Consider the following 25,721-nt stretch of genomic DNA (forward strand, 5'->3'; position numbering starts at 1 on the left):
TCTGACACCATCCCTGTGGTGGTTTGGGGTCCATCCACTGTGGTATATAAATCTGGCACTAAAATTAGAGCAGTTAGCCATGTGAAGAATTTGGGTTCTGTACCTAAACCACAATGAACCTTAATGCAGAATAGTAAAGATTTATCACTGTATACATTTCTGTGCAGTGATTTGGTTTGTTTGTTTTTCTTTTGTTAAAAAAATCAAGAGACCATAAAATTGTCTGAGAAATAACTCTGTGTCTCCATGAATACTGAGACTCCTGTGAACTGAACCATGCCCCTCAGTATAACCCCTGTGACTCATCACTCTCAAGGGGATGAGGATTTAACTTTAGACCACAGTATAGAACAGGGATAACAATTACCTCCTTTTTATTGAGTACCTGCCAGGTACTGTACTAAACATTTTACTCTTACAGCAACATAACACATTAGGTGTTTGTATTTCTGTTCTCCAAATGAGGAAACTGAGGTTTAGGAAGCATAAGGAACTTGCTCTAGGTCAACCATCTGTAGTGTGGCAAAACCAGAATTCCAAAATTCCTGTTTCTACTAGTGCCTAGGCTCCTGTTATGGATCTATGGACCTTTAGATTGTTTATCTTTAATTGTATTCGATACCTCCTTTTTATGTATAATGCTCCCTCTCATGAATATATTTTTGTCACTTTTATTTTATTTTATTTTTGAAGTATAATTGATTTACAATATTGTGTTAGTTTCAGATGTACAGCAAAGTGATTCAGTTATACATGTTTATATATCTATTCTTTTTCAGATTCTTTTCCCTTATAGGTTATTACAAAATATTGAGTATAGTTCACTGTGCTATACAGTAGGTCCTTGTTGGTTAACTATTTTATATATAGTAGTGTGTATGTTAATCCCAAACTCCTAATTTATCCTCCACCTACCTTTGGTAACCATAACTTTCTTTTCTATGTCTGTAGATCTATTTCTGTTTTGTAAGTTCATTTGTATCATTTTTTTAGATTCCACATATAAGTGATATCATTAGATATTTATCTTTCTCCATCTGACTTGCTTTGCTTAGTATGATAATCTCTAGGTCCACCCATGTTGCTGCAAATGGCATTATTTCATTCTTTTTATGGCTGAGTAATATCCCATTGTATGTATATACCACATCTTATTGATCCATTCATCTGTTGATGGACATTTAGGTTGCTTCCATGTCTTGGCTATTGTAAATAGTGTTGCAATGAACACTTGGTTGTAATGAATTTACACTGTAAAAGTTTTCTCAGATTCTCAGTCACTGGTCTTTGGATACATCATGGAAACAGTGTGATCATTTGCACATTTTATGTTCTCCTTCAATTATTTTGAATTTGAATCTTGAAAGATCATGGAAACGTTACTCCTGATCACTTCCCTTTTAAAAAGATATAATTTGCTGCTCTTTTTTTTTTTTCATTCAATGCCAACATTGGAATGGTCTTATTAGAAAAGGAACTTTTCAGCTTTCACATCACTAAACACAGTGGAGATGCAAGAAATCTATGGTTCTTATTGTGACTAGACTGAGTAATGTTATGATAACCTGAGTTTTGCAGAGAAACCTTTGAAAATGACCCAAAATAAAATAACAGTTATCTCATTCACATTCTTTTCCCATTGTGGCACTAATCTATTTTTTTGAAAAATTTTACCTATCATTCCACTTGTCTCCTCCCAAAAACATTTGCCAGAACCTCCAAGTATCATTAGATGTAATTCAAACCATGGATTGCAATAACCTCTGAAACATGATCTCACACTTGTACAAACCAACAGATGTGGATACACACACACAATGTTTTCTGCCCTAAAGCTACTATGTTTCAGCATCTCTGAAATTAAATAGTTGCTACTACTATTTGATAACCTTCCTAACACACAAATACCTACTATTATTTGGACCAATTATAGGTATCTCATAATAAACAATGTACTAAATATTATCTTTCACATGGATCAAATCATGTATTCATTTGAGACAGGGTGTCATGTAATACTTGTGACTAGGTAGTAACTTTGAAAAATAAATAAATGAATAAAGTTTTTTTGAAAACAAAGATGTGGAGAACATAATTACAGATAGCAGTTGACTGCTCCTAGAAGGATCTGGATGAAATGGGAATTGAAAACAGAAACACTGTTTTCATACAGCTGTAGTTGTAGTTTTTTAAATACAAATATGCTGAATTTAAATTTTCCTAAGCTCAATACACTAATAACATGACCTCACAAGCCTACAGGTCATAGAGAAAATCTGAAATTAGGGTGACAAATATCCTGTTTAAATGAGGTTGGTCTCATTAATCTAAAGTAATCATGCTTGTCCAATCCTTAAAGCTATTTATTGCTTCCATAAAATCTGGGAATTAGGCCTGGGGATATATGTTCTCCACTGGATAAGCACCTTCCTTTAGAGCAGTTTTCTCTGCTTCTGTTCTTGTTTTCCTGTTAACTTGAAATTGGATCCAGCTTCCAAAAGTCAGTTTTGCCCTAAACTTGGAAAGGGAAGACAGAATTAGCAGTAAAAGCCAACAGGTTATATGAAAGGGATAGAATTAAAGAATATGTTAATGTGGAAATGGAGAAAGCTCTTTGTCATCTGCTGTTTCCCTCAGGCTCCAGGAAGCTAAAATCAAAAATTGGTAAAGGCAGATAACAACACAAGGGGATCATCCTATGGACAGGGCATGCATGTTGGAAAAATCAGTGCTAATCTGTAACGAACAAACTACAAGAATCTGTCATGAGCAGATCTAGAAATGGACTTCAAAAACATTGATTTCCAAGTGTCTGGAGGGAATTCCCAGAGACAGCTTTGCAGTGACCAGAGAGCCAAGATTGAAGAAGACACAAACTCCTGGAATAGGAGTGATTTTTTGTTTATTTTGGAATAAAATGTTTACAGGGAAAAATAAACCTGAGAATACTGAATAAATGACATTAAACAGGCTAAGAATGAAGACCCTTGCTATACTATTTAGAAATCTAACAGTTACTAGAGAAGATAATCATATGGTTAAAGAAACACATAACATTTTGAAGTTAGCCAACTAACAGTGATTTGGTTTTCCATGGGGACAGAGAATCTATGAATGTGAGACTGAATGTGGAAATGCTTTTGAAATTTACATTGAATCACTTACCTTAGGGGGGAAAAAAGCAGCTGTTGCAAACCCCTGGGAAAGGGGCATATTTAACACAAATAGGAATATAGGAAGGATTTAGATAAACAGATGTCTCTTGTTTAAATGTTCCATGTGAGGAACTTGGATGTCTCTCAGCCACAGACATGACTGAGTGAGGAAAGGAAGATTACTCAATTGCCACAATCGAAGAGGATGGTCAGGAGAAAACAGTGGCAAAGGCAAAACCCGTAGATGCAAGAGGGAGAAAACAGTCCATAGAGAACAGTGTTTTGATGATTAACATATACACATTACCATGTATAAAACAGATGAACAACAAGGACCTACTGTATAGCACAGGGAACTATATTCAACGTTTTGTAATAAGCTATAATGGAAAAGAATCAGAAAAAGAATATATATATATATATGTATGTATATATATATACACATATATGTATATATAAAACTGAATCACTTTGCTTTACACTAGAAGCTAACATAACATTATATTGAAAAAAAATTTTAAATAATAAATAAATATGTAAATAAAATAAAACAGTGTTCTGAGTTGGTTTGGTGGCAGTGAGAGGACTTGTTCCTAGGGAAGCTCTGCTTCTTCTGGTAACCACAACTTTCTTTTATATGTGCTCTTACATCTTCTAATTTAAAATGAACCTGTAGCTTTTGGCGGGGGTGACTTATCTTGTTCTGAGTCCTCAGCTTCCTAATCTGTCTGTGGAGCCCCAATCAGGCTCGTCTGTTCTCCCTTGATTACATGTCCATACTTCACACATTCATATGTATCCTTTCACATCTAATTTATCAGAAATCCTGTTATAACCTCATATCATTTTTATAAACATTCCACCTGACTGACTCACTTATCCAGTCTCTCCTTTATAACTTGGAGTATTGAGGATTATGCAGTCAAAATTCTATTTTGTAGGTCAGGGTCAGCAAATTTTTCTTGTAAAAGGTCAGATAGTAAACATTTGCAGCCTCGCAGGCCTCATGGCCTCTGTCACAACTTCTCAACTCTGACACTGTGGTGTGACATTGTCCACAGATGGCACCTAAACAGGGCTGTGCTCCAAAAATCTTCATTTACAGAAACAGTTGATGGTAGTTTTTGTGGACAGTAGTTTATAGACCTCTCTTGTAGATAAGAATCTTCTATTTTTCTTATTTTATTTTATTTTTATTTTTTTTGTGGTATGCGGGCCTCTCACTGTTGTGGCCTCTCCCGCTGTGGAGCACAGGCTCCGGACGCACAGGCTCAGCGGCCATGGCTCATGGGCCCAGCCGCTCCATGGCATGTGGGATCTTCCCAGACCGGGGCACGAACCCGTGTCCCCTGCATCGGCAGGCGGACTGTCAACCACTGCGCCACCAGGGAAACCCCTTTCTTGAGTAAAATTTCCTTTGAGAGTCTTTTTCTATGGAATTATGGCCTCTCCTTTTCTTACTGCTTTTGAAATATCCTTTCCTGAAATGTAGATAAATGTCTTTAATATGATCATTTTTCATATACCTTTGAATCTATGACCAACCTGGGCTTGTTCTCTAAGTGGGATGCCATTTAAGAAGCACAGAGCCATCAAATCGAACTTAAAAGAATGTTCCTTCATTTCATTTCATTTTTTAAAAGTTCTCTTTTATTCTTTTTCTCTGGAAGGATATTAAAAAGGCCCAATCCATAACTTTGAGTGATAAGTTCCTTTCTTCTTTACTCTTCCCCCATTTTCATACACATTACACTCTATTCATCTCTTCTCCACCAAACCCTATCCCAAATCCCCCCACCCCTGCAAGCTCAACCCACAAAATTTTCACTTTTTACCCTGTCACCTCTTTATTCTTCCCTTTTTCTCCTTCCTCCATTCAGAAGTCAAAGAACTAGGGCAAAGAGGGAGAATCTAGGCTACTGGAGGCCAGGTCAAAACCCATGAACATTCCTGATTTTTTTTATCCTGTCAAATATTACCTTTATGATTTTCATGATCATTATTAGCTTAAGTATCAATATATTTCAATTACTTGTAAAACACACACACTTATACACAGTACCCAGAAAGAGTATCATTGCAAGCAGCCTCAGAAGCCATTCTACCTTCAACCCCTTTAGAGAGTGTATCTCTTCATTAAAGACTGGAAGCTGGCAGGACAGGGAAAGGGAGAGGTTCCAGCTATCACTTCTCTGCTACACATTCACCGGCCAGCACCTCCTGACAGACTTGGCCATCTCACACTAAGACAAAGCAGGCAAACAAACACAAAAGGCTCACAGGACCACACTGCCACCACTCTGTAGCTACCTTCTGAGCATCATTGGACAGCTGGAGGGAGGAGAGCAAAGAGCCTGTCCATAGACAAGTTTGCTCTCTCCAAGCAATGTTCATAAAGGCAGGCTGCCTGCAGGAGGTGGGATGCCCAGAAGCGAAGGAGGCAATTGCCATCAGATGGGGTTGCTATAAGAGTGCATCGAGAGGGAAGATCTTTGTGGAGATTCAGAGGCCTGAACTGAAGTTGGGGCAGCGGTTGTTCTTTCTATAGGTAGGAAATTTTAAGAAAGAAGTCTTTGCAGCTGTGGTGTTGGCTTGCAATGGGCAGTCTTCCCCAGGGGTCAGGAATAGCTTTGTGTAGATGCATTGTCTGGTGTCAGCTGAATGTAGCAAAACTGGGGCCGATTGTGTAATAGTTGAGGGTCAAGAGTTTGGGGACCTTAAAATAGTAGAATAGCAAAATGGGAAGGAAGCTTAGTGATCATCTAGTAATCCAATAACCTTCTTTTACACATAGGGGGAAATCAAGCCTTGAGAGGAAAAGGGATTTCCCCCAAAGTTACCTACCCAGTTAGTCTGCACAGAGAAAAAGAATATGGATCTTACCATCAAGTGTGTTTTCCTCTGGATTGCTCTTCATGATTAGAAATATTAACTTGGGGCTTCCCTGGTGGCACAGTGGTTGAGAGTCCGCCTGCTGATGCAGGGGACACAGGTTCGTGCCCCAGTCCGGGAAGATCCCACATGCCGTGGAGCGGCTGGGCCCATGAGCCATGGCCGCTGAGCCTGCGCATCCGGAGCCTGTGCTCTGCAACGGGAGAGGCCACAACACTGAGAGGTCCTCGTACCAAAATAAATAAATAAATAAATAAAAAATAAAAATAAAAAAAATAAATTGGTGTAGAATGCAATAAGATCCTTGAGTTATTCTGTGAAGATGGGTAACAGGAAGAGGTAGTGAGCCATCTTGCTTTAGAAGTTCAGCTATGACTGTTTCATAAAGGGGTTTCTCCAAACCTCCTGGAAGATGTCTCCATGTTTGCTTCACATGCCCAGACTTCTCTCTCTGGGAGTAAGGATGAGCCAGCAACCCAGGTGATTCTAATTTGCTTATTTTCCCCACTTGAGAATCACCAGAGCTAGACGCCAATGGTTCTTAACCATGCCACACATTAGCAGCTTTTGTGGAACTTCTGAATTTTTCAGTAATACTCCTGCCCAGATTCTACTCTTCAAAACTCTTATTTAATTGGTTGGCAGTAGTGTCCATCCATCTATATTTTAAGCATCTCATGTCTTCTAATATGTAGCCAGGTTTGAGAAATAGGAGACCAAAAGAAGCCTGAACATTTTGGCCTGGGTTGGGATAATAGCATGCAAGTGAAGAGGTAAGGGTAGCAGTTTGGAGAGATGTTACTGAGGATGAATTAGACCAGAAGAAGGCCATTGCTCAAGAGGAGAGGAGGAAAGCAGGGCAACAGGCTGGGAGACTTATTTGGGAGAGTAATGAGGTTCATATAGACTCAGGTGAAAGCACTCTGCAAGCCTGATTAAACAAAGACGCCAGGGCTTCGAAGGAAACTGTGAGGACAGACCTACCGGCTCTGAGCTGAGGTGTATTTGGTTTCCTCAGCAAGAAGGAACGGCAAAGGACAGATGACTCAGAAGGAAGTTTCCTGAATTGGCAGGTAAAGAAAAGATAATAATGGGGCAGTTCTAGAAGTGGGAGTGTGTTTTACTGTCAGAAATTCTAAGGCCTTTGTCCATCAGATAACAAGTTCAAAAATCTCCTGTAAAATGAATAATAGAATCTTGGGACCAAAGGGCCTTGGAGATCATCAGAGCCAGCCTCGTCACTTCACAGGGGAGGCACTGGAATCCCAGAGAGGGTCAGGGACTTGCCTAAGGTTACCGGGAAGCTGGGGCTCTGACCTCTGTCTGTTCTGGTAGAGTCAGCATAGTGTAATGGTTAATAGGACAGCCTGCTGGGTTTGCTGCCCTCACTAAGTGTGTATCTTTGGGGAAGTTACTTGTGCTCTTTGTACCTCAGTTCCCTCATCTATAAAATGAGGATTATGATAGTCTACTTTATCATAGGTTGTTGGGTAGATAATAAGAGTTGATATCCATAGAACATTTAGAACAATGCATAGCATGTAGTCTGTGTTCTCTGATAGTAATTATAATTGTTACACAGTACTGTTTTACTCAAGTGATAAAAGCCATCTTAGTGAACAAGACTGTGATAATACCTTGCCTATTTAAGGATGCAGATTTGGAGAAAATGCAGATTTATCAAGGCATTCTATTTTTGATAACAACTCCAGAGGGATAGGTTTCAGGTGAATTCCAAAGCTGTGTGTTCTCATGTGTGGTTTTGTTAAAGTACAGATTCCTGGGCCTCATTCCAGGCCATCTGAAACAGAATCTCTTGGAGGCAGGGACAGGAACTCTGTATTTTCCAAATGTGGACCAGGTGATTCTGCTGAATGTTAAAGTGTGACACCTACTGCCCCTTGCTGGGGAAGTGGAATAACCTCCTATGGTCAGGATCCAAGGCCTTCTCTCTCCATGAGAGATAGGTACTATTCTCTTTTCACTGTGACATATGGAAATTGAGGCTCAGGGAGGCTGAATAACTTGCCTAAAGGGACTGACTTTGTAAATAACAGACTAGAGACTCTGAGGTCAGATCTTAAGACCCCAGAGTTGTCATATTCCCAGTTATCATGTGATCTTGAGGAAGTAAAGTACCACTAGGCTTCAGTTTTCTTATCTATAAAATGGGGGTAATACTAGTATCTACATCATAGATATTGTGAAAAATGAATGCACACCAGGCATGTTGCAGAGTACCTTGCCCATAGAAGCAATCAAATATTAACTGTTATTTCTGCTATAGATGTTGGCATTGTTATTTTTACTCCAACTTCCCAAATATTTCCTTCAATAAGCATTTGCTTGACACCCTCTTGGTACCAGATACTCTGCTAGACTGTGAAGCCACAAAAGCCAGAAACTGAAATAAATGAGATTCCTATCTCACAGAACCAACCACTCAGTAGAAACTGTAAATAAGAGACTACACTGTAAGAAAAGATGTGATCCTGTTCAGAAAGAAACTATGAAGTGCCGTAATGATTTAGCAAAAACAAACTTATCTACCAGGCTCTCTTAGAAAATATGTCACTCTGAGTGGGTGAGTTTTTTAGATAAACCCTTTAAAGAGCATTTTCTTTTTCTTTTTATATTGGAATATAGATATTTCTGAAAATAAGACATACTTACTTTGCTGTCCTTCAAACCAAGAATAGTGTGTGCTATGAAAACTGCTGATGACTCAAGGGTATCATTGGAAACTTTATTCATTGGGTTGTATCATCACACCAAAGTCCTCAGGGGTTTCTGGGGTGTACCTGTCTCTTTGTTTCTGTTCTTGGTTTTAAATTTTTTCTCTTTTATTGTTACAAAACATCCAATTCCTTCCTTACAGAGGTTATTTGATCTATCAGAAAGAATAAAACTTCAGAGTTAATCCAACCTGTATTTGTATACTAACCATGCTAGTCTGCACGAACTAAGGCCATTCATTCATTCATCACATGTTTATAAATGTCCTATTATGTCAGGAATTGTTATTTATAGGGATACAAAGATATATTCATGTAAGTTTTTGTTCTTGAGAAGCTATAATGTGGAAGTTTCTTAATCATTATAACTATAATTTCCTCACATCTCTCAAGTAGAGCTAAGGCAATAGCCAACATTGAAATGTCAGGAATTTGGGGCTGTGGTAGGAGAGGGGTACAAAATACCTATATTATATGGTAATGGCTTTTTTCTTTTTCTTTTCTTTTTTTTTTTTTTTTTTTTTTGCGGTACGCGGGCCTCTCACTCTTGTGGCCTCTCTCGCTGCGGAGCACAGGCTCCAGACGTGCAGGCTCAGCGGCCATGGCTCACTGGCCCAGCCGCTCCGCGGCATGTGGGATCTTCCCGGACCGGGGCACGAACCTGTGTCCTCTGTATCGGCAGGCGGACTCTCAACCACTGCGCCACCAGGGAAGCCCTGGCTTTTTTCTTAAAAGCAAAAATCTTCTTCAGATTTCTTTCAGTTCATGAAAACAGACACTAATGTAGTTCTTTAGTGAGAGCAAAGTGACATAACAGGAACTTTCAGAAAGCAGGGGATACTCTTTGCTTTATGCCAGTTCGACTTATGAAAGGTTTCATAGGAATGAGGTACTTTCAGAAAGCAGGGGAAACTTGTATTTCCAGGTGCAGTTCTAGGTCCTGGGATGCAGCAGTGAGCAAGGCAATCTGCTCCCACTGACTTTGCATTCTGATGGAGGACTGACATAGTCCAATAAATACATAATACAAATGCAAATAAGTGATCTAAAAATATATAGAAGAAGTGTGTAGAGAATGAAGCATTTTCTTGGGTTCATTTATTTCTCTAAATTCAATCTAGTACATTCCTCAATCCTAAGAAAACGTCTCTGATTTCCATTTCCCCATAGTCCTTCCAGAACTCTGTGCTCATATGTCTGAGCCATGGATGCTACATGAACTTCCCATCTGGACTTCACATTAGTGCAAAACCATAACATATCCAAAACCTGATGTCATGGTTATTGCATCTATTCAGTTATCTCCTAAATTCTAATTTGAGGGCATAGGTAAATGCCTGTGTGTAAGCATGCATGTGTCTATATTTGCAGGCTATAATGTTAAACATGATATTATAAGTAAGGTGGACTCAAGTCTCCCTTATGATCTTCTACCAGATGCCAGATTTCAGGTTGAATTGATCAGAGTATTAAGTGATAAATTTATTATAGGAGAGTGATGCATGACAATAACATTTTTTTAAGTTCATGGATTTAGACAGCTCAGCTGGTGAAAAAACTTAAGTGTACACTTTCTTTCTGCGGAGCATTGCAGTGGGATCCAGGAAGGCTGGGACTTAGCACTAAGGCCCTATGGACTTCCTGTGGGACTATCAATAAAATCCCCATGAGTCCTCATTTATAAAGTATACATGCTGAGAAGTAAAGTCCTTTCCTATTCTGTTGTTGTTGTTGTTGTAAGAACTAGGAAATTAAAAATATGTTCTTGACTTCCACTTCCTCACTTGTTAGTTGGGGCAATACCATTTCAACATGAGTAAATTACAATAGAATGGACTAAGGATAAAAATACTTAAAGTGCGCCAAATTGAGGAAATGAATTCAAACAAAAAACAACAAAAAATTGTAGCTCTATGAATCCATTTGGGCTGCTATAACAAAATACCACCAACTGGGTGGCTTATCAACAACAGAAATTTATTTCTCACAGTTCTGGAAGCTGGGAAGTCCAAGGTCAAGGCACCAGCAGATTCAGTGTCTGATGAGGTCTCACTTCCTAGATCATAGATGGCTGTCATGCCTCTGAAAATTAACGTGGCAAAAGGGACAGGAGAAGTCTCTGGAGCCCCTTTTATAAGAACACTAATCCCATTCATGACGACTCTACAATCATTACCTAATCACCTCTCAATGACCACACCTCCAAATACAATCACATTGGGGATTAAGTTTCAACATATGAATTTTGGGATGGACACAGACATTCAGTCTATTTCAGTAGCCCTTCTGAGTTTTGTACTGGGTGTTGGCAAATGTAAATAATAAAACTTGGGGGAATATAGTGGAGTATAAGAGGTTGTAATTTGAAAAGGCTCCTGGCTGAAAACTAACATGTAGGTTACAGCTGGATGAATGATTTGCAAAAGGGGTTCAGCCCAAAGGAATAAAGGAGATGAGGGGCAAGGTCTGATTAGGTTTTGTTCAGGGCACAAAGATGAGAGATTATAAATTCTGAGTTAGGGAAACGTAACCTGATGAAAATGCTGTTTTTCTAGACACATGATCATACATAGGTTAGGAGAGAATTCTGACAAAAGAAATGAAGGCAGGAAGAAGGTTCAGTGGGAATTGGGAGTGTGAGAGAAGGGGACTATAAGTCAGAGAAATCTTACCTTTAAGGCAGCAAATGCTTAGGACAAAGAGTGGGGCACAAAATATGAATCTTAGAGGAAATGGTACTTAAGAGAGGAAAAATTCACCTCAGAATTAAAAACTGGTGATTGACACTAGATATACAGACTCTGATCAGAGAATTTGGGGCCTGGGGTGCTCAGTAAAGAATTACAAGAAAAAGGAGCTGTGGGCAATCAGGTCTTCAGACAGGTAGCAATGAGAAGAGAAAAGTCTTCTGAAGATGAAAGGGTGGTTAATTAACTATGGTAGAAAGGAGAAGAAGTGAATGTTGAAAAATACAAAAGAGAGTTTCTTAAGAATTAAGTTTATCAGTTCAGTAATATGATATAAAAAGGAATTCCTTGGTTATATTACTTTGTTGCTCAAATTGTGACAAATCAAAAATGTTAAGGCATAAGATATGCTCTAAATGCAATTTACCCATTGAAATTTTTTTGTTAGGATTTTTTCCTTTTTTTCTTAATTGATCTACAATATTGTGTTTCAGGTGTACTGCAAAATGATTCACACACATATATATATAGTATATTCTTTTTCAGAGTCTTTTCACTTATAGAATAATACAAGATATTGAGTAGAGTTCTCTGTGCTATACAGGAGGTCCTTGTTGGTTATCTGTTTTATATTTAGTAGTGTGTATATGTTAATCCCAAGCTCCTAAATTACCCCCCTCCCCACTTTCTCCTTACTCATTTAAATTTTGTTTGCCAAAAGTGAAGCTGGGATATAGGTTTGACTTTGGGGTGAATAGAGAAGGAAGAAACCAATCATTTTTCAACATGAAGCTGAAGAGAAAAGTTTTCTATCCAACAAAAAAAAAGTTCTTAATGGGTCTGATTTAGATTATGTGAGTGGCTTCCTGAAGGTGGATTCATCTCAAGTATTTGAATAAATTTACTCCTCCAGGGCTCTTGGGCACTGCTGGGTACAATAAAGAGGCAGTTTACTAAAAGACATCTAGGTGCTCTTCATCATCCTTAAAATTAAGTATGACAATTAATAATGATAATGATAATAATAGCAAAGTAAACTGAAACTATGGGAATGTTTCTGAACTAAAAATATAAAAGAAATTGTGTGATTTAGAATGCTGTTGAGGCCAACCAGAAGACTTGCTCTGGAAAAGATCCAGAGAGGTTGGTAATACAAACTTAAGACATAATTTGATGGGTTGATAGATTGGATGGATGGATGGAAGTAAGGTTGGAAGAAAGAATGAGAAGCCATGTTCAGAGGTTTTTTAAAATTAATTTTTATTGGAGTATAGTTGATTTACAATGTTGTGTTAGTTTCTGCTGTACAGCAAAGTGATTCAGCTATACATAGATATATATCCACTCTTTTTTAGATTCTTTTGCCATATAGGTCATTACAGAGTACTGAGTAGAGTTCCCTGTGTTATACAGTAGGTTCTTATTAGTTATCTATTTTATATATAGTAGTGTGTATTTGTCAATCCCAATCTCCCAATTTATCCCTCCTCCCCCTTTCCCCATGTTCAGAGTTTTTAACAACATTTATCTGAGAACTGGGGACATTCCCAGAGTATTTGAGTACTCTAGTCCCTATGGTGGGCAACAGAGACCTCAGCTGTCTTTCCTTACACTACATTTGTCAGCTAATCCTGGCAAGATGGAAAATCTGCAGAAAGGCCAGATATTCTATAATATCACTCACGGATTAGTACTAATTTTCCCACACCGTTTCTTGCTTATTTTGAGTGCCAAGGATAATTACTGTGATGAAACAGAATTAGTAGGCTATTTTGTTCTCTTATAGAAAAGAAAAATTCTAACTGTGAAAAAACCCTTAATATTGTGAATGAAAATTAGAAGTCATATATGTAATTTATTTAAAAATGAGCTTTGAAGTTATACAATCCTAAATTTAAATTCCAGCTCTATCACTAGCTGAGTGGCCTTGAACAATTTCCTTATCCTCTCTGAGCCTAAAGATGGTCATATGTAAACTGGAAAAGCAGGGACTATGAAGTGAAATCCTGGCACAACCAATGGTAGTTCTTTCCTGCCAATCACCAAGCAAGTAGAGCACAAGCCAAAATGAATGACCTATTCTGGCTTTCCTGTCCTTAGGAAGGCCGTAGTACAGTGGGAAATTAGGAGTTGGAACACAAAAGGTAAAAATTAGGCAAACATTGAAGGTGTTTTATTTCCAACACTAAACTATGAAAAACTTTCAAAAAAGTAACGTCTCATTCATTCCCTACATAATAGATACTCAATATATATATTGTTGAATCATTTGCACATAAACCTTTACTTGAGATACAGTATTAAAGAATGGCAGCAACAAATTTTTATGGAAAATTTTATTATTTTTTAAAAATCTGAGCAATTTCACTACATTATTTTTTTAAATGTATTTCAGGATCAGAGATAATGGTAAAATAATTAGGAAGTGATCAGTTTTGAGCATTTATTATCTTTGTTTTTCTAAATTATTTAAGTTTAATATTTTATAATAAATTATAATAATAATTGTGTTTAACAACTAGCTAGGAAAATTCCAGAAAGAAAATTTAGCAGTCTGCTTTCATTAGCCAATACTCCAGCACAACAGTGTATCCTAGGGTAAGTTCTTCAGGTCTAGACCTGTTTCCTTATGAAATAAGGGAGTAAGACTAAACAGACTCTAAGATCACAGCCAACATTGACATTCTATAAGGTCCTCGAAGATTTAAACTCATGTGTGACCCCATCTTCCCAACTGTGAGAGCAGTTGGTGAGGCAGCCCCTCCAGGTCTGTGCTCATGGAGATTTCTGGTGCCAGATTCTCTCTCTAGCAGAACAACTGACACTCAGTCAAGGGGACCTTTGAGTCAGGAAATCTAGGAACAGCCCATGTTCTTCTCATCTGCATCACTACTAACTGCTGTTTTATTTCATTAAGTGAATTAGGGGATGTTTGTCTAGAAACAAGTATATTTCCTAGTTTTATAACTTTAAGTTTGGATGATCTAAAGGGAACTAAGGAGGCTTTAAATATTCAGAAAAATTAATAGGAACTGCTGCAAGAAGCTGAGTTGGGTAATTCATGGTGAGAATTAACATCTGATACATAAATTTATTCTTACTGGACTGTGAATAAAGACCGATGTTGAGTATAATATAGCAGAATGAACTGATTTCTTTTCAGGTTTCAGCTTTTCCATATATTATATAAATACATATAATATATGATGTATTTATTATATATATATGTATTTTCATATATATATGAAAAACTGTGCTGGATGGTCTTTGAGATCTATTCATTCTAAAATCCATCTATAACACTAAGGTTGTTTTGAACTTTGAAATTTTAGAGATTTGGAGACTTTTCAGGAGAGCTGAAAGAACCTAAATGTTAGACTCCAGTGATGACTTTTAGGTAAGAACAGGAAAAGTGAGAGGGAATACAGGCTGTTATCAGATACCCCTTGGTGTTTTCAGGTCATTTCTACACAGTAGGACCTTTCTTTCTTTCTTTCTTTCTTTCTTTCTTTCTTTCTTTCTTTCTTTCTTTCTTTCTTTCTTTCTTCTTTCCTTCCTTCCTTCCTTCCTTCCTTCCTTCCTTCCTTCCTTCCATCCTTCCTTCCTTCCTCTTTCTTTTCCAGGAAAAACAAGCTGAAAAGAAAAAAAAGACTTAAGGCTTGCTGTCTTTGGGGGTGACTTTTTTTTTTAACATCTTTATTGGAGTATAATTGCTTTACCATGGTGTGTTAGTTTCTGCTGTATAACAAAGTGAATCAGCTATACATATACATACATCCCCATATCTCCTCCTTCTTGCATCTCCCTCCCACCCTCCCTATCCCATCCCTCTAGGTGGTCACAAAGCACCTAGCTGATCTCCCTGTGCTATGCGGCTGGTTTAATAAAACCATTTGAACAGAGTGATTGGTCTATGAGTGAATTGATACTGAGATTCACCCAAAGGCAAAATGTTGGAAGATAGGTAGGACTTAACCTCATTCTTCCTGCCCTATGACACCAATGGATCACTTTCCTTCTTTTCTCTCAAAAATGTTTTACATATTTATTCAGAAATGGAAATCAATAATGGGTTTGCAAAGAAGAGACCTTGAAGATCCTCAAGCCTAGACCACTGAATTTTTTTTCTAATAGAACCCTTTCTTCAAATGAAATCTTGCTCAGAGACTTAATACACCTAAGACAGGCAGAAGACAAACTTCATGGTGTTAAGGAGAGAGGAGATCTACCAGTATGGCCATTGCTTTACATCTGATGAATACACTGAGGCACCTAGGGTTTCATGAAACACAATTTGATAACCACCAATCTATCCCACAGCCCACCTCCATCTTTTGTTATAAAGCCCTCTTTATGCCTGAGGCCCTGGGGGAGGAAGTTGTCCAGTTTAATGTAGCAAGCCTAAGACAAAGGTGATCTAGGAGAAACTGAGAGGTGATGGGGGCATTGTTTTGGTCCAAGGACACAGATACAGGATGAAAGGTTTGAACTGGATTGAAATGAGGGATAATTCTGGTTTAATGTAATTACTTCTGTGTGACACTTTTGCAACTTTAGCAGACTTTTCAAATACACTATTTAATTAGCTCAATTCAGTAAGTATTGCCTGGATACAAATTATATAGTATTTGACCTAATAGAACCAATGTATTGATTGTGTAAATATGAAAATGTATAATACATTTTCTATACATAAACCTTTCAAGTAAGGCTTTCAACCACCCTGTGAAGGAAGCATAGTTGAAAAAAGTAAGGTACAAAAACGTTAAATAACTTGGGAATGGCCTCATAGAATGCCAACGGTAACCTGAGATTTGAATCCAAGTCTGTCTCACTCCAAAACCCATGTTCCTTCCACTCTAACCTCAAGGAACTATCAAACTGCAAGAATGCAAAGATGGGAGATATAGGCTTAGCCCTGAATTACTTAAAATCCTCTATAGTAATTGTTACACAAGCAAAAAGCTAGCATTGACGAGATCCAACAAGAGGCCAAGAAAATTTAAAGAAAAAGATTATATTTCAAATAAGCAACCAGGAAATACGTTGTGGGCAGGAGAGCACTGAGTGGGTAGGCATTTGAAAGGCAGTGGAGCAGAGATGATGATCCTTATGTCACATTCAAGGAAACTGAAGCTCACAGAGCTGAGGGGCATTTCCAAGGTGTTGGAGCTGGTTCGTGGTGACATCAGAGATACAGGGAAGCTCGTTTAGAAGTCAAAGAGAAACTAGAGGGAAAATATGAAATAAAGGAATAGCAGAGTAAGCACAAAAAGAAACCAGAACTTCCATGTAGAAATAGTGAAAGAAGTAGAAATACTAAGTGACTATGGAGCCAACAGTATTTTTCTCTCTTTTTTTTTAGAGGAAAGTGACAGTGTCTAACTTCCATCTAAGATCCTTCTTTCTTTTTGAATCAGCCCCATACTGCCTGTTACTTAAGATCTAGGTTATGTTAATTGTCAATCTCTTAGAAACTACACCTATGTTTCTGCCAACTTTAAGAAAATATTCTCCTTTTTTGTATTGAATGTCACATACTGAACATCACTATTACTGAGAATCTACTTCATGTTGCTGAGTTCACCTTCTAGTGCTCACCTGGCTGTCAGGCTACCAGTCATAGTGTTAAGGTCTTTGGATATTAGGCACATGCTTATGGGTCCGTGTACATGACAATCCATATGACAGTTTGTTTACTTTTTGGAGTTTGAATAATTCATATATTTGTTCACCTCCATTTTTGTCACTGGTTAGGAATTGGTTTACTTTTATTCTACCCACTTCCTTCTCCTATTTTATTTGAAGAAAAATTTTAATGTAAATCAAAATATTCAAAAGTGCCATCTATGGGAGAAATCTTATTAACTGTCAGTCAGTATTAGACCGATTAAATTTTATTTCCTTTCTACTCACTAGTTGGGAGTGTATAAACCAAGTCTGGGTTCCAACTCCAAAAAAGAAACAAAGAAAATTAATTTACCCTTTCAATTTAAAGATATTGGATTTTTAGATGCTCTTCTAATTATAGACAGCTTTTCTAGATGTGCCCATCAGGGACATCATAAACTCTGATAGCCCCCACTCTTGTTTCCAACTCCACAAGGCTAACTTTCTCATTCCTCATTGCACCTGCTCTGCAAAGGTCATTGTATTCACTCTCGTGGATTTATTTTCACCCTATGATGAAGATTTCTGTTTCTAAACTTCTAGCCCATTTCTCTCCCCAAAGTTTAAAGTTTATTCAACTGTCTGCTTCACTTTTTGTATATCCCATTGGTCCTTCAAACTTAACATGCTAAGATGGATCTCATCATCTCTTCTTTCTTTCCAAGCTGGATCTTCCAACTGTGTTTACTGACTTAGTTAGTGGAATCATCAACCACTCAGTCCAGGAAAGCTGGAAACTTGAAGTCCTCCTTGACTCTACTCTTCCTTCTTCTTCTGTCAATAACATAAACAATATCTGACAACCTTTTCACTAATAATTAAAATTTTCTCCATCTTTTCCATCCCCACTTCTATCATCTTATTGTCTTACCTGGACTTGTGCAACAACCTCCTAAATAACTTTGCCCATAAACCAATAAGCTATAAATCCTTCCTCTATACAATTTCTGGATTTATCAATGTAAGACATATTCTGTTTCAATCTAATGCTTCAAATCCTTTAATACTGTAAGGATGGATACACTAACTTATGTATGTGATAAAAAAACATATACAAATAAATACACACACACATAGTAAAGTACAGTAAAACTGGGAATTTCTGAAAAAAATCAGTAGATTATATCAATATTAATATTCTGGTTCTGATATTATATGATAGTTTTGCAAGATGTTACTTCCCATCGGGGAAAACTGGATAACTGGGACATGGGCAATCTCTATATTTTTTATTATAACTGCATATGAATCTACAATTATTTCAAAATAGAAAGATCATTTAAAATATCTTGCAAAAATTATTCAATACTCACTAGGAGTATTGAAATATTTAAGCTTTTTAAAAAGCATATCACATAAGTTTCTACTTCCCTCTCCAGCTTTATCTCCTGACATTCTCTGCCCCAAATTTTTACACTGTGCTAACAGTGCCATAGACTGATCATTCTGCACCATTACTCCTTATCTGACCTCACTGATTTCTTCTCATTATTTAAGGCTCTTTCCTTGATCCATCAGATGAGATGATATATTTCATCATTGTGCTTTTATACTATTATGCACACTTTGAATACATTTATTAGAGATTTGTTTTCCTGCTTTACCTTCTCTACTAGGACCTTCTAGAGGGTGACATAGTCTTATTCACTTTTTATCTACAGTGCCCATTATCTTCCTGGCAAATAATAAATGTTCTCTATATATCTGACTTTAGTAAATGAATGTGCATCTACATATAGCTTAAAAATCAACAATAAATCCAATGTTATTATCTTCTATTGTGTAACTAGGCCAGATCATTCATTTGCAAATTTAAGGTGATTGACTATCTTATTACACTATTTATTTAACTCTCTATAATACTGACAGTAATGATTAAGAGCTTAGCTAATTTCATCCTGGAGTAAAATTAGTCTACTGATAATCACAATGAATCACATACTAAGATGAGATATGCAGATAAAATGCAGATTTGGAGAAGGCATCTCCTGAGAAAGTTGATGTTTTCCTTCACATGTATAGGGAGCAAGGTTAATTTTTTATTTTAAGTAAAGGCAAACTTGAGGACCCTACAACAAAATGAAAAAAACAGAAATACCTTTCATTTGCAATCTATTCAGATGTTCGCTTATCCCTTGGTCTGACGTGGAATTCTATACTCCGGTTAAAAACCACCCACACACACATTAAGATATGTAACAGGTGATTAAAAAAAAATCTGGATCTAGAGGTTTGAGTTTATTGTCCCTGGGCCTGATGCTAAGATGGTAGTTATGAGGGGGGGGTGATTATGCTGAGGGTGAAATTATTTTTTTACCTTGCTTTTTTGTTATTATTCACACTTTAACATTAATATTGTTAATAGTGATAACAACACCATTAGCTACACAACCCTTTTACAGTTTATAAACTAAGTTTATATACATTATATTTCTTCTGTATTTGAGGGTGAAATTTAAGTTTTCTGAAATCATTTTCATTTTCTGATTTTACTTTTTACCTGCTGGAGGCTGAATGGGCAGATAATCAGTTGAGACATTTGTGAAACAGATTTAATAATAGGTCAGACTCGCTGTCAGACTTAATGAGGGAATGTTTATTTTCTTTTTGAAATTGGCAGAACGTAGATGGATAGTGGAGGTGCAGAGTGTAGCAACATTATTATTTAAGAATGAAGAGCTTTGATAGAAGACTTGATTTCCTGATTTTATGGCAAAATGGGATCCTTGTCACTGCCTAAAGAAACACCGGTTGTGTAACTTGTAAAATTTGCTGTGTATCCCTGCATGATTTTGAAGATTCACTTGATTTCTTTGATTGACTGTGCTTTAATTTTAATATCCAGTATCTTAAGTACAGAAACTATAATCCTAGTTTCATTTTTGTCCTTTTAAGGTTTGTAGAAACCCCAGCCCATTTCTCTTGGAAAGAAAGTTATTACCGATCCACTATGTCCCAGAGCACACAGACAAGTGAATTCCTCAGTCCAGAGGTTTTCCAGCACATCTGGGATTTTCTGGAACAGTAAGTATCAGATAAGCAAAAAACTGTTGAACTATTATAGACAGGTAACTGTGGATGGTCAAAGTATTGCTTACTAGGGCATGTTTCTAGAATCAATAAAAATCAGTTAATGTTGTTGGGAAAAAATATTCTCTGCAATAGTACCTCTGTGTTCAAAATTCAGAGGAGATTTATTCAATTTCCAGCCCCAAAAGATCATTATTGTTCTAAGGTGGTATAATTTTGGAGGATCAGAAGCCTCTCCTACCTAACCCAAAATAACTTCCCCAATGACTCTCTGATACTCAAATTTGTTCCTTTGGCTTAAAGACTCTCATTTACTGTTAGGTTTCAAATACCCTCTGAGAAAGTAAAACACTAAATTTTGTTGGTCTGTATGCCTTGCTAGGAAGAGATCTCCTTCTTAAGATCAGGTTTGGATATGTGAGCAAATTAAGGGAAAGATGAAACAATATCCAAGAATTGGGGACCCAAAAGGTTAGGGTATATCCCTGATACTTTCCTTCTATTCTGTGTTCCACCTAGCAGTTCTTTGATGAGGGCAAGGATCATGACTCCCATTTTACAAATAGGGCTTAGATTTGGAATGCCAGAGATTTCACATCTGGAAATTGGTTGAGCCAGGATTCAATCCTAGGGTTTTTGACTCCAATCAACAAGCCTTGCCAACTTTAAAACAAATAGAGCTCATTGTTACCGACTGAATGAGTGTGTTTTAGTCCCTTTCCACACTTAACACACTTTTGTTTTCCTTTATGGTAGGCCCATCTGTTCAGTTCAGCCCATTGACTTGAACTTTGTGGATGAACCATCAGAAAATGGTGCAACAAACAAGATCGAGATTAGCATGGACTGTATTCGCATGCAGGACTCAGACCTCAGTGACCCCATGTGGGTGAGTGGCATGGGCTTCCCTTTTAAATCTGTGGGCCATGCTATCCACATCTCTGTTATACCTGTCTCTTTCATGGCACATGAAAAGACAGGCGGCTCTGAATGGGCAAGGCCATTGGAAAGCTAGTCAACGTGGTTAGCAGAAAAGTAATTAGGATCTGTGGGATCTGGGTCTGCCTCAACTTTTCATGATGCGTACGTTTCCACTGGTATGGGGAAGGAGATTGGAGATAATTCCTTGCATTCTTTTTTTTTTTTAATGTCGGTTCATTGGTTTGTTTATTTATTTATTTTTGGCTGTGTTGTGTCTTTGTTTCTGTGCGAGGGCTTTCTCCAGTTGTGGCAAGCGGGGGCCACTCTTCATCGCGGGGCATGGGCCTCTCACTGTCGTGGCCTTCTCTTGTTGCGAAGCACAGGCTCCAGATGCGCAGGCTCAGTAGTTGTGGCTCACGGGCCCAGTTGCTCCGTGGCATGTGGGATCTTCCCAGACCAGGGCTCGAACCCGTGTCCCCTGCATCGGCAGGCAGATTCTCAACCACTGCGCCACCAGGGAAGCCCTCCTTGCATTCTTTATCTAAATTGCTCCTCATGTCTATCCCAACTTAGAGCAGATGGTGCCAGCCCAATGTTTTACAGTGGGTGGAGACAGTCAAAACCAAAGCCAAGATCTGAATTGTATACAAAGTACTTTCCACTATTTCAAACTGCCTCTCTCATAGAATTATGCTTCTTTAGTGATGGAGGATGAGGTAAATTCTATGCAAACACACAGATTCAAGTAATGGAGTAAGAGGAAAGAAGCTAACTAATATATAAAATACACTCTTTTTTTTTTTTTTTTTGGCTTTACCACTGAGTCCCTCATGACCTTAGACCTCAGTTTTTCCTCTATAAAGTGGCAAAATCTTACATGCACACACCTCCTAGGCAGCTAAGGAGTGTACGGGTTAAGGATAGTAAAACATTTTTCTGAGGCTTTTAGATGAAATTTCTTGTATTTGTTCAGTCCATCATGCTAACTGGTGGGTTTTCTTTTCTTTTTTTAAATCATTCATTCATCACACAAGCCCTACTGCATTTTCTATAAAAAAACAAAAATTTGTAGAAAAATGGAAACGAAAAGAGCTAGAAAGAGGGTGGGTTGTTATAGAGTGTCTGCTGATGTGATTAAAGAGAACACTTTATAAAGTGCCATGACTTTCTTTTTTTTGGGGGGGAGGGGGTGGTCACCAAATTACTTTATTTGAAAGATGGTACAGATGAAAGATGTTTTGGTGTGCCTTGCCTCTCTGGTCTGATGTAAAATTTTCCTGGAATTCTCACTATATACTCTTTAATATAGATTGTACTTTTTAATACTGGGAGAAGGGGAAATGGGAGAAGAGGAGAGGAAACAACCAAAAATAGAAATTGTAACTTTTCAAATACACTGATATTTTGTCACCAAATTGATAAGTGAAAAATACATTTCTTCATTGGCCCCTTCCATCTTAATATGGATACTAGTCTCAGTTATCATTGAGCTAGTAGAAGGAAACTGACAGATAAATCCAAGGGGCAGGTAATGCTACGCCTTGGAATGTGTGATAATTAAAAATAAATATTTATAAATATATAAATTCTGATTTGACAGTGACTTAGAAATTAAGATATCTCCAATTCATTTAATAATATCACCTCTTAAGCTAACAGGTTTGCCTAGGCTTGTTCTACCCATCTTTTTATATTCTCTCCAGGCAGGGATTTTCTGTTTCTCATAAAAGCAAACCAAGTTATTTAGTTTAAAATGCAGACTCAAGCTTTTTTTATTTACAGCTCTTCTTATTATTAACTTTTCACATACTGAAACATGTGGTTTCTTAATGTTCCATGTTGTTTCTTCTTTGTTTATTAGACATTTTCTCCTTGAGAACATCTCATTTTTTTTCTCCTGTCTAGCCAATCCCTATCCATCCCTCAACACCAAGCTTGCCTTACCTTCTCTAGAAAAAGATTCCATATCACTGTTCTCTACCAGTCTAAATTAGAGACTATTCCTCTGAAGAAACCTAGGTATATTTTTAATCATATTACTTATGACACAATGTTATAGTTGTTTCTTTATCTCTAAAGGGGACAGGAACCATATTTTGTCATGCCCAGTATTTGTTACCATGTTTGGCCCATAGTAGGACCTCAGGAATTTTTTAAAATTAATTAATTAATTTATTTATTTATTTATTTTGGCTGCACTGGGTCTTCGTTGAAGCTTGCGGGCTCTTCGTTGTGGCCCACAGGCTTTTCTAGTTGTGGTGCACGGGTTCTAGAACATGCGGGCTCAGTAGTTGCAGCGCACGGGCTTAGTTGTGGTATGTGGGATCTTAGTTCCCTGACCAGGGACTGAACCCAGACCCCCTGTATTGGGAGTGCAAAGTCTTAACCACTTGACCACCAAGGAAATCCAGGAATTTGAAGTCATAAGAAATGAGACTTGGGAGTTATCTAAAAAGTCAAAATGTTCTCTTTAAAACAGTCCTATTCAAAAGAATTTTTTTTTCAACAATGGAAATGTCCTATATTCCTATTGTTCAACACAGTAGCCACTAGCCACATGGCTCCTTTGGACATCTGAAATGTGGCTCGTGCAAATGAGGGACTTAACTATAACTTTAGTTAATTTAAATTTAAATTGTTTCATGTGGCTCGTTGGTAGTGTATTGGGTAGCACAGCTCTAGAATATCACCAATCGGGGGACCATTCTCTGCTTCAACATTCACAGCAACAAAACTTCCTGTCCTGTCCTCCTCATGTATTCCTTCCCTTTTGATTATAGTGGGTCAGTATAAAAAGTGTTATGCTTTTTCTTTACCTCCATTGTTTCCCCAGTTCTGCTTGAGAGTACCTTGATTTGCCATTTGAGTTCTAAAACTTCAGTCATTTAAAGTTCCTTTTGGTGCTTTTACAAAATAGCTAAAGGAATCTTTGGAGAAAACCTAGTGGAGTATCTGAGAAAGTGTCAGCTAAGTTATACAATGATCTTAGAAGAGGGTAAGAATGAAGGAGAGAAAGCCAAGAAAATTCATAGATATAATTGCTTTTGTGATAAGTATCTTGCTTAGCTAAGAATGCACTGCCTTGTGGTTTTTTAGGTTATTATTATTTAAGAAATATTTAAGATGATTACTCATAGGTATTCAAATATCTTTCCTGAGCATCAGCCATGAATATATACACTTGATGTTGATTCTTTTGGAATTGATTTTTACTTATGCTCATAAGAGCAGTGGTCTGATTGAAACTGAGAGTATTCAACTTGAAATTGATCTAAATTTTCCTCTTGGATGTCTGAATTACAAATTTTCGAAGCTATGGCTTTCTTAGGCTTCAATATCGGATGATGATTAACACGTCTGATATTTTATTTAATCTTTCCTGGAACTTTGTGAGGTAGCAATTATTATCCTTGTTTTACAAATTAATAAATAAAAAAGGGGGTTAAAAAACTTTTCTAGGATGACATGTTGTAGTCAGCAGCAGTGTCAGTATTTTGTCCACCTTACTGGGCACAATCTTTTCTCAATCTTTCTTTAAGGTATTGTATTTGAGAGGAACTTGACCTCTATTTCTTCTTGAATACCTCTTTTTCTATGAAATTGAGGTTTATCTATGTGGGTAAACCTCCACGCCTCTGTCATGAGATAGTCATACCTTAGAGAGTCGCCGCACCTTTCCCTCCTCTGGAGAGGCACAGGACACCACTGCTAACTAGGAATGATGGAACAGAGTTCTACTATCACTTACTAGAAACTTGGAACTTGAAATTGTATGTCAGATTGAGGGTAACAAGAAATCAGGAAATAAGAGCAGGATAGAAATACTTGCAAGGAGCAGGGATTGAAGTGATTCAGGAAAAGCTGGAAAACAAAATGAAATGGGGTTTTGCCAGTAGGGGAAACAAAATACATCACTTGGGAACAACTGCATTGAAAGGAGTGTACAAGTGGAGTGAGACTGAACTTAAAAAGTAAACTTGCCTGTCTGTGGCTGGTCTGTTTTCATTGCCATAGAACTGAGACATTGCTGTTAAAGTATAGTTCTATATGAATCCTGGGTTTTCCCTTGTCTTAGGACCATTCCAACATCCTCATAGATGTCCATGTGAGGAGGCCACACATGGGTGAGACTAGATAACAATGATAGTCCTCAGCAACAGGAATGGCAAAATAGTGGACTAGCTCAGGGTGTACTAACTGGTGTTCTGGTTTGGAAAATAAGAACTAGGAACCTCTGAGATTCCTAGTCCTTCTAAACTGAGAGATGCTGCAACTGGTATGAGGCTCTTTTCTTCCATTACTTGGTAGCATATTTTCACTTTTCTGTGTATAGGTTAATAGCTAAATAGTTCCAAATCTCTGCACATAAATTACCTTCCTCTTGCATATAATAAAAAAATTGGGATCCCTGCCAAGCATTCTTTCACTATGCAAGAAATATGAATCTGTGGACTTGAAATGACTTGTCAGATTATTAAGGACAAAAATCTTAAAATTGAGAATGTCATCCCATTTTTATTGATTTTTGAAACAATCTTTACCTTAAGAACTAGTCATGAAGTGGAGTCTGATTATGAACAAAGGGAATATGAATTGTAAAGAATGTGTGTGCCTCCATCATTAGGATGAGT

General features: G+C 37.5%; 1 protein-coding gene across 5 annotated transcripts in view; it reads left to right on the plus strand.

The window, feature by feature from the left end:
- TP63 (tumor protein p63) overlaps positions 1-25,721 on the plus strand; it is a gene marked incomplete at both ends in the record, with an annotated part of 242,353 nt that overhangs the window by 85,419 nt on the left and 131,213 nt on the right. For all 5 annotated transcript variants that reach the window (XM_081234847.1, XM_081234845.1, XM_081234848.1 and 2 more), the window contains 2 exons: positions 20,035-20,163; positions 20,926-21,058. In XM_081234847.1, the coding sequence (XP_081090973.1) occupies positions 20,035-20,163; positions 20,926-21,058 (262 nt within the window). The remainder of the gene's footprint in view (positions 1-20,034; positions 20,164-20,925; positions 21,059-25,721) is intronic.

This window comes from Mesoplodon bidens (genome assembly GCF_964165515.1).
Source record: "Mesoplodon bidens genome assembly, chromosome: 5".
Classification (NCBI taxonomy): domain Eukaryota; kingdom Metazoa; phylum Chordata; class Mammalia; order Artiodactyla; family Ziphiidae; genus Mesoplodon; species Mesoplodon bidens.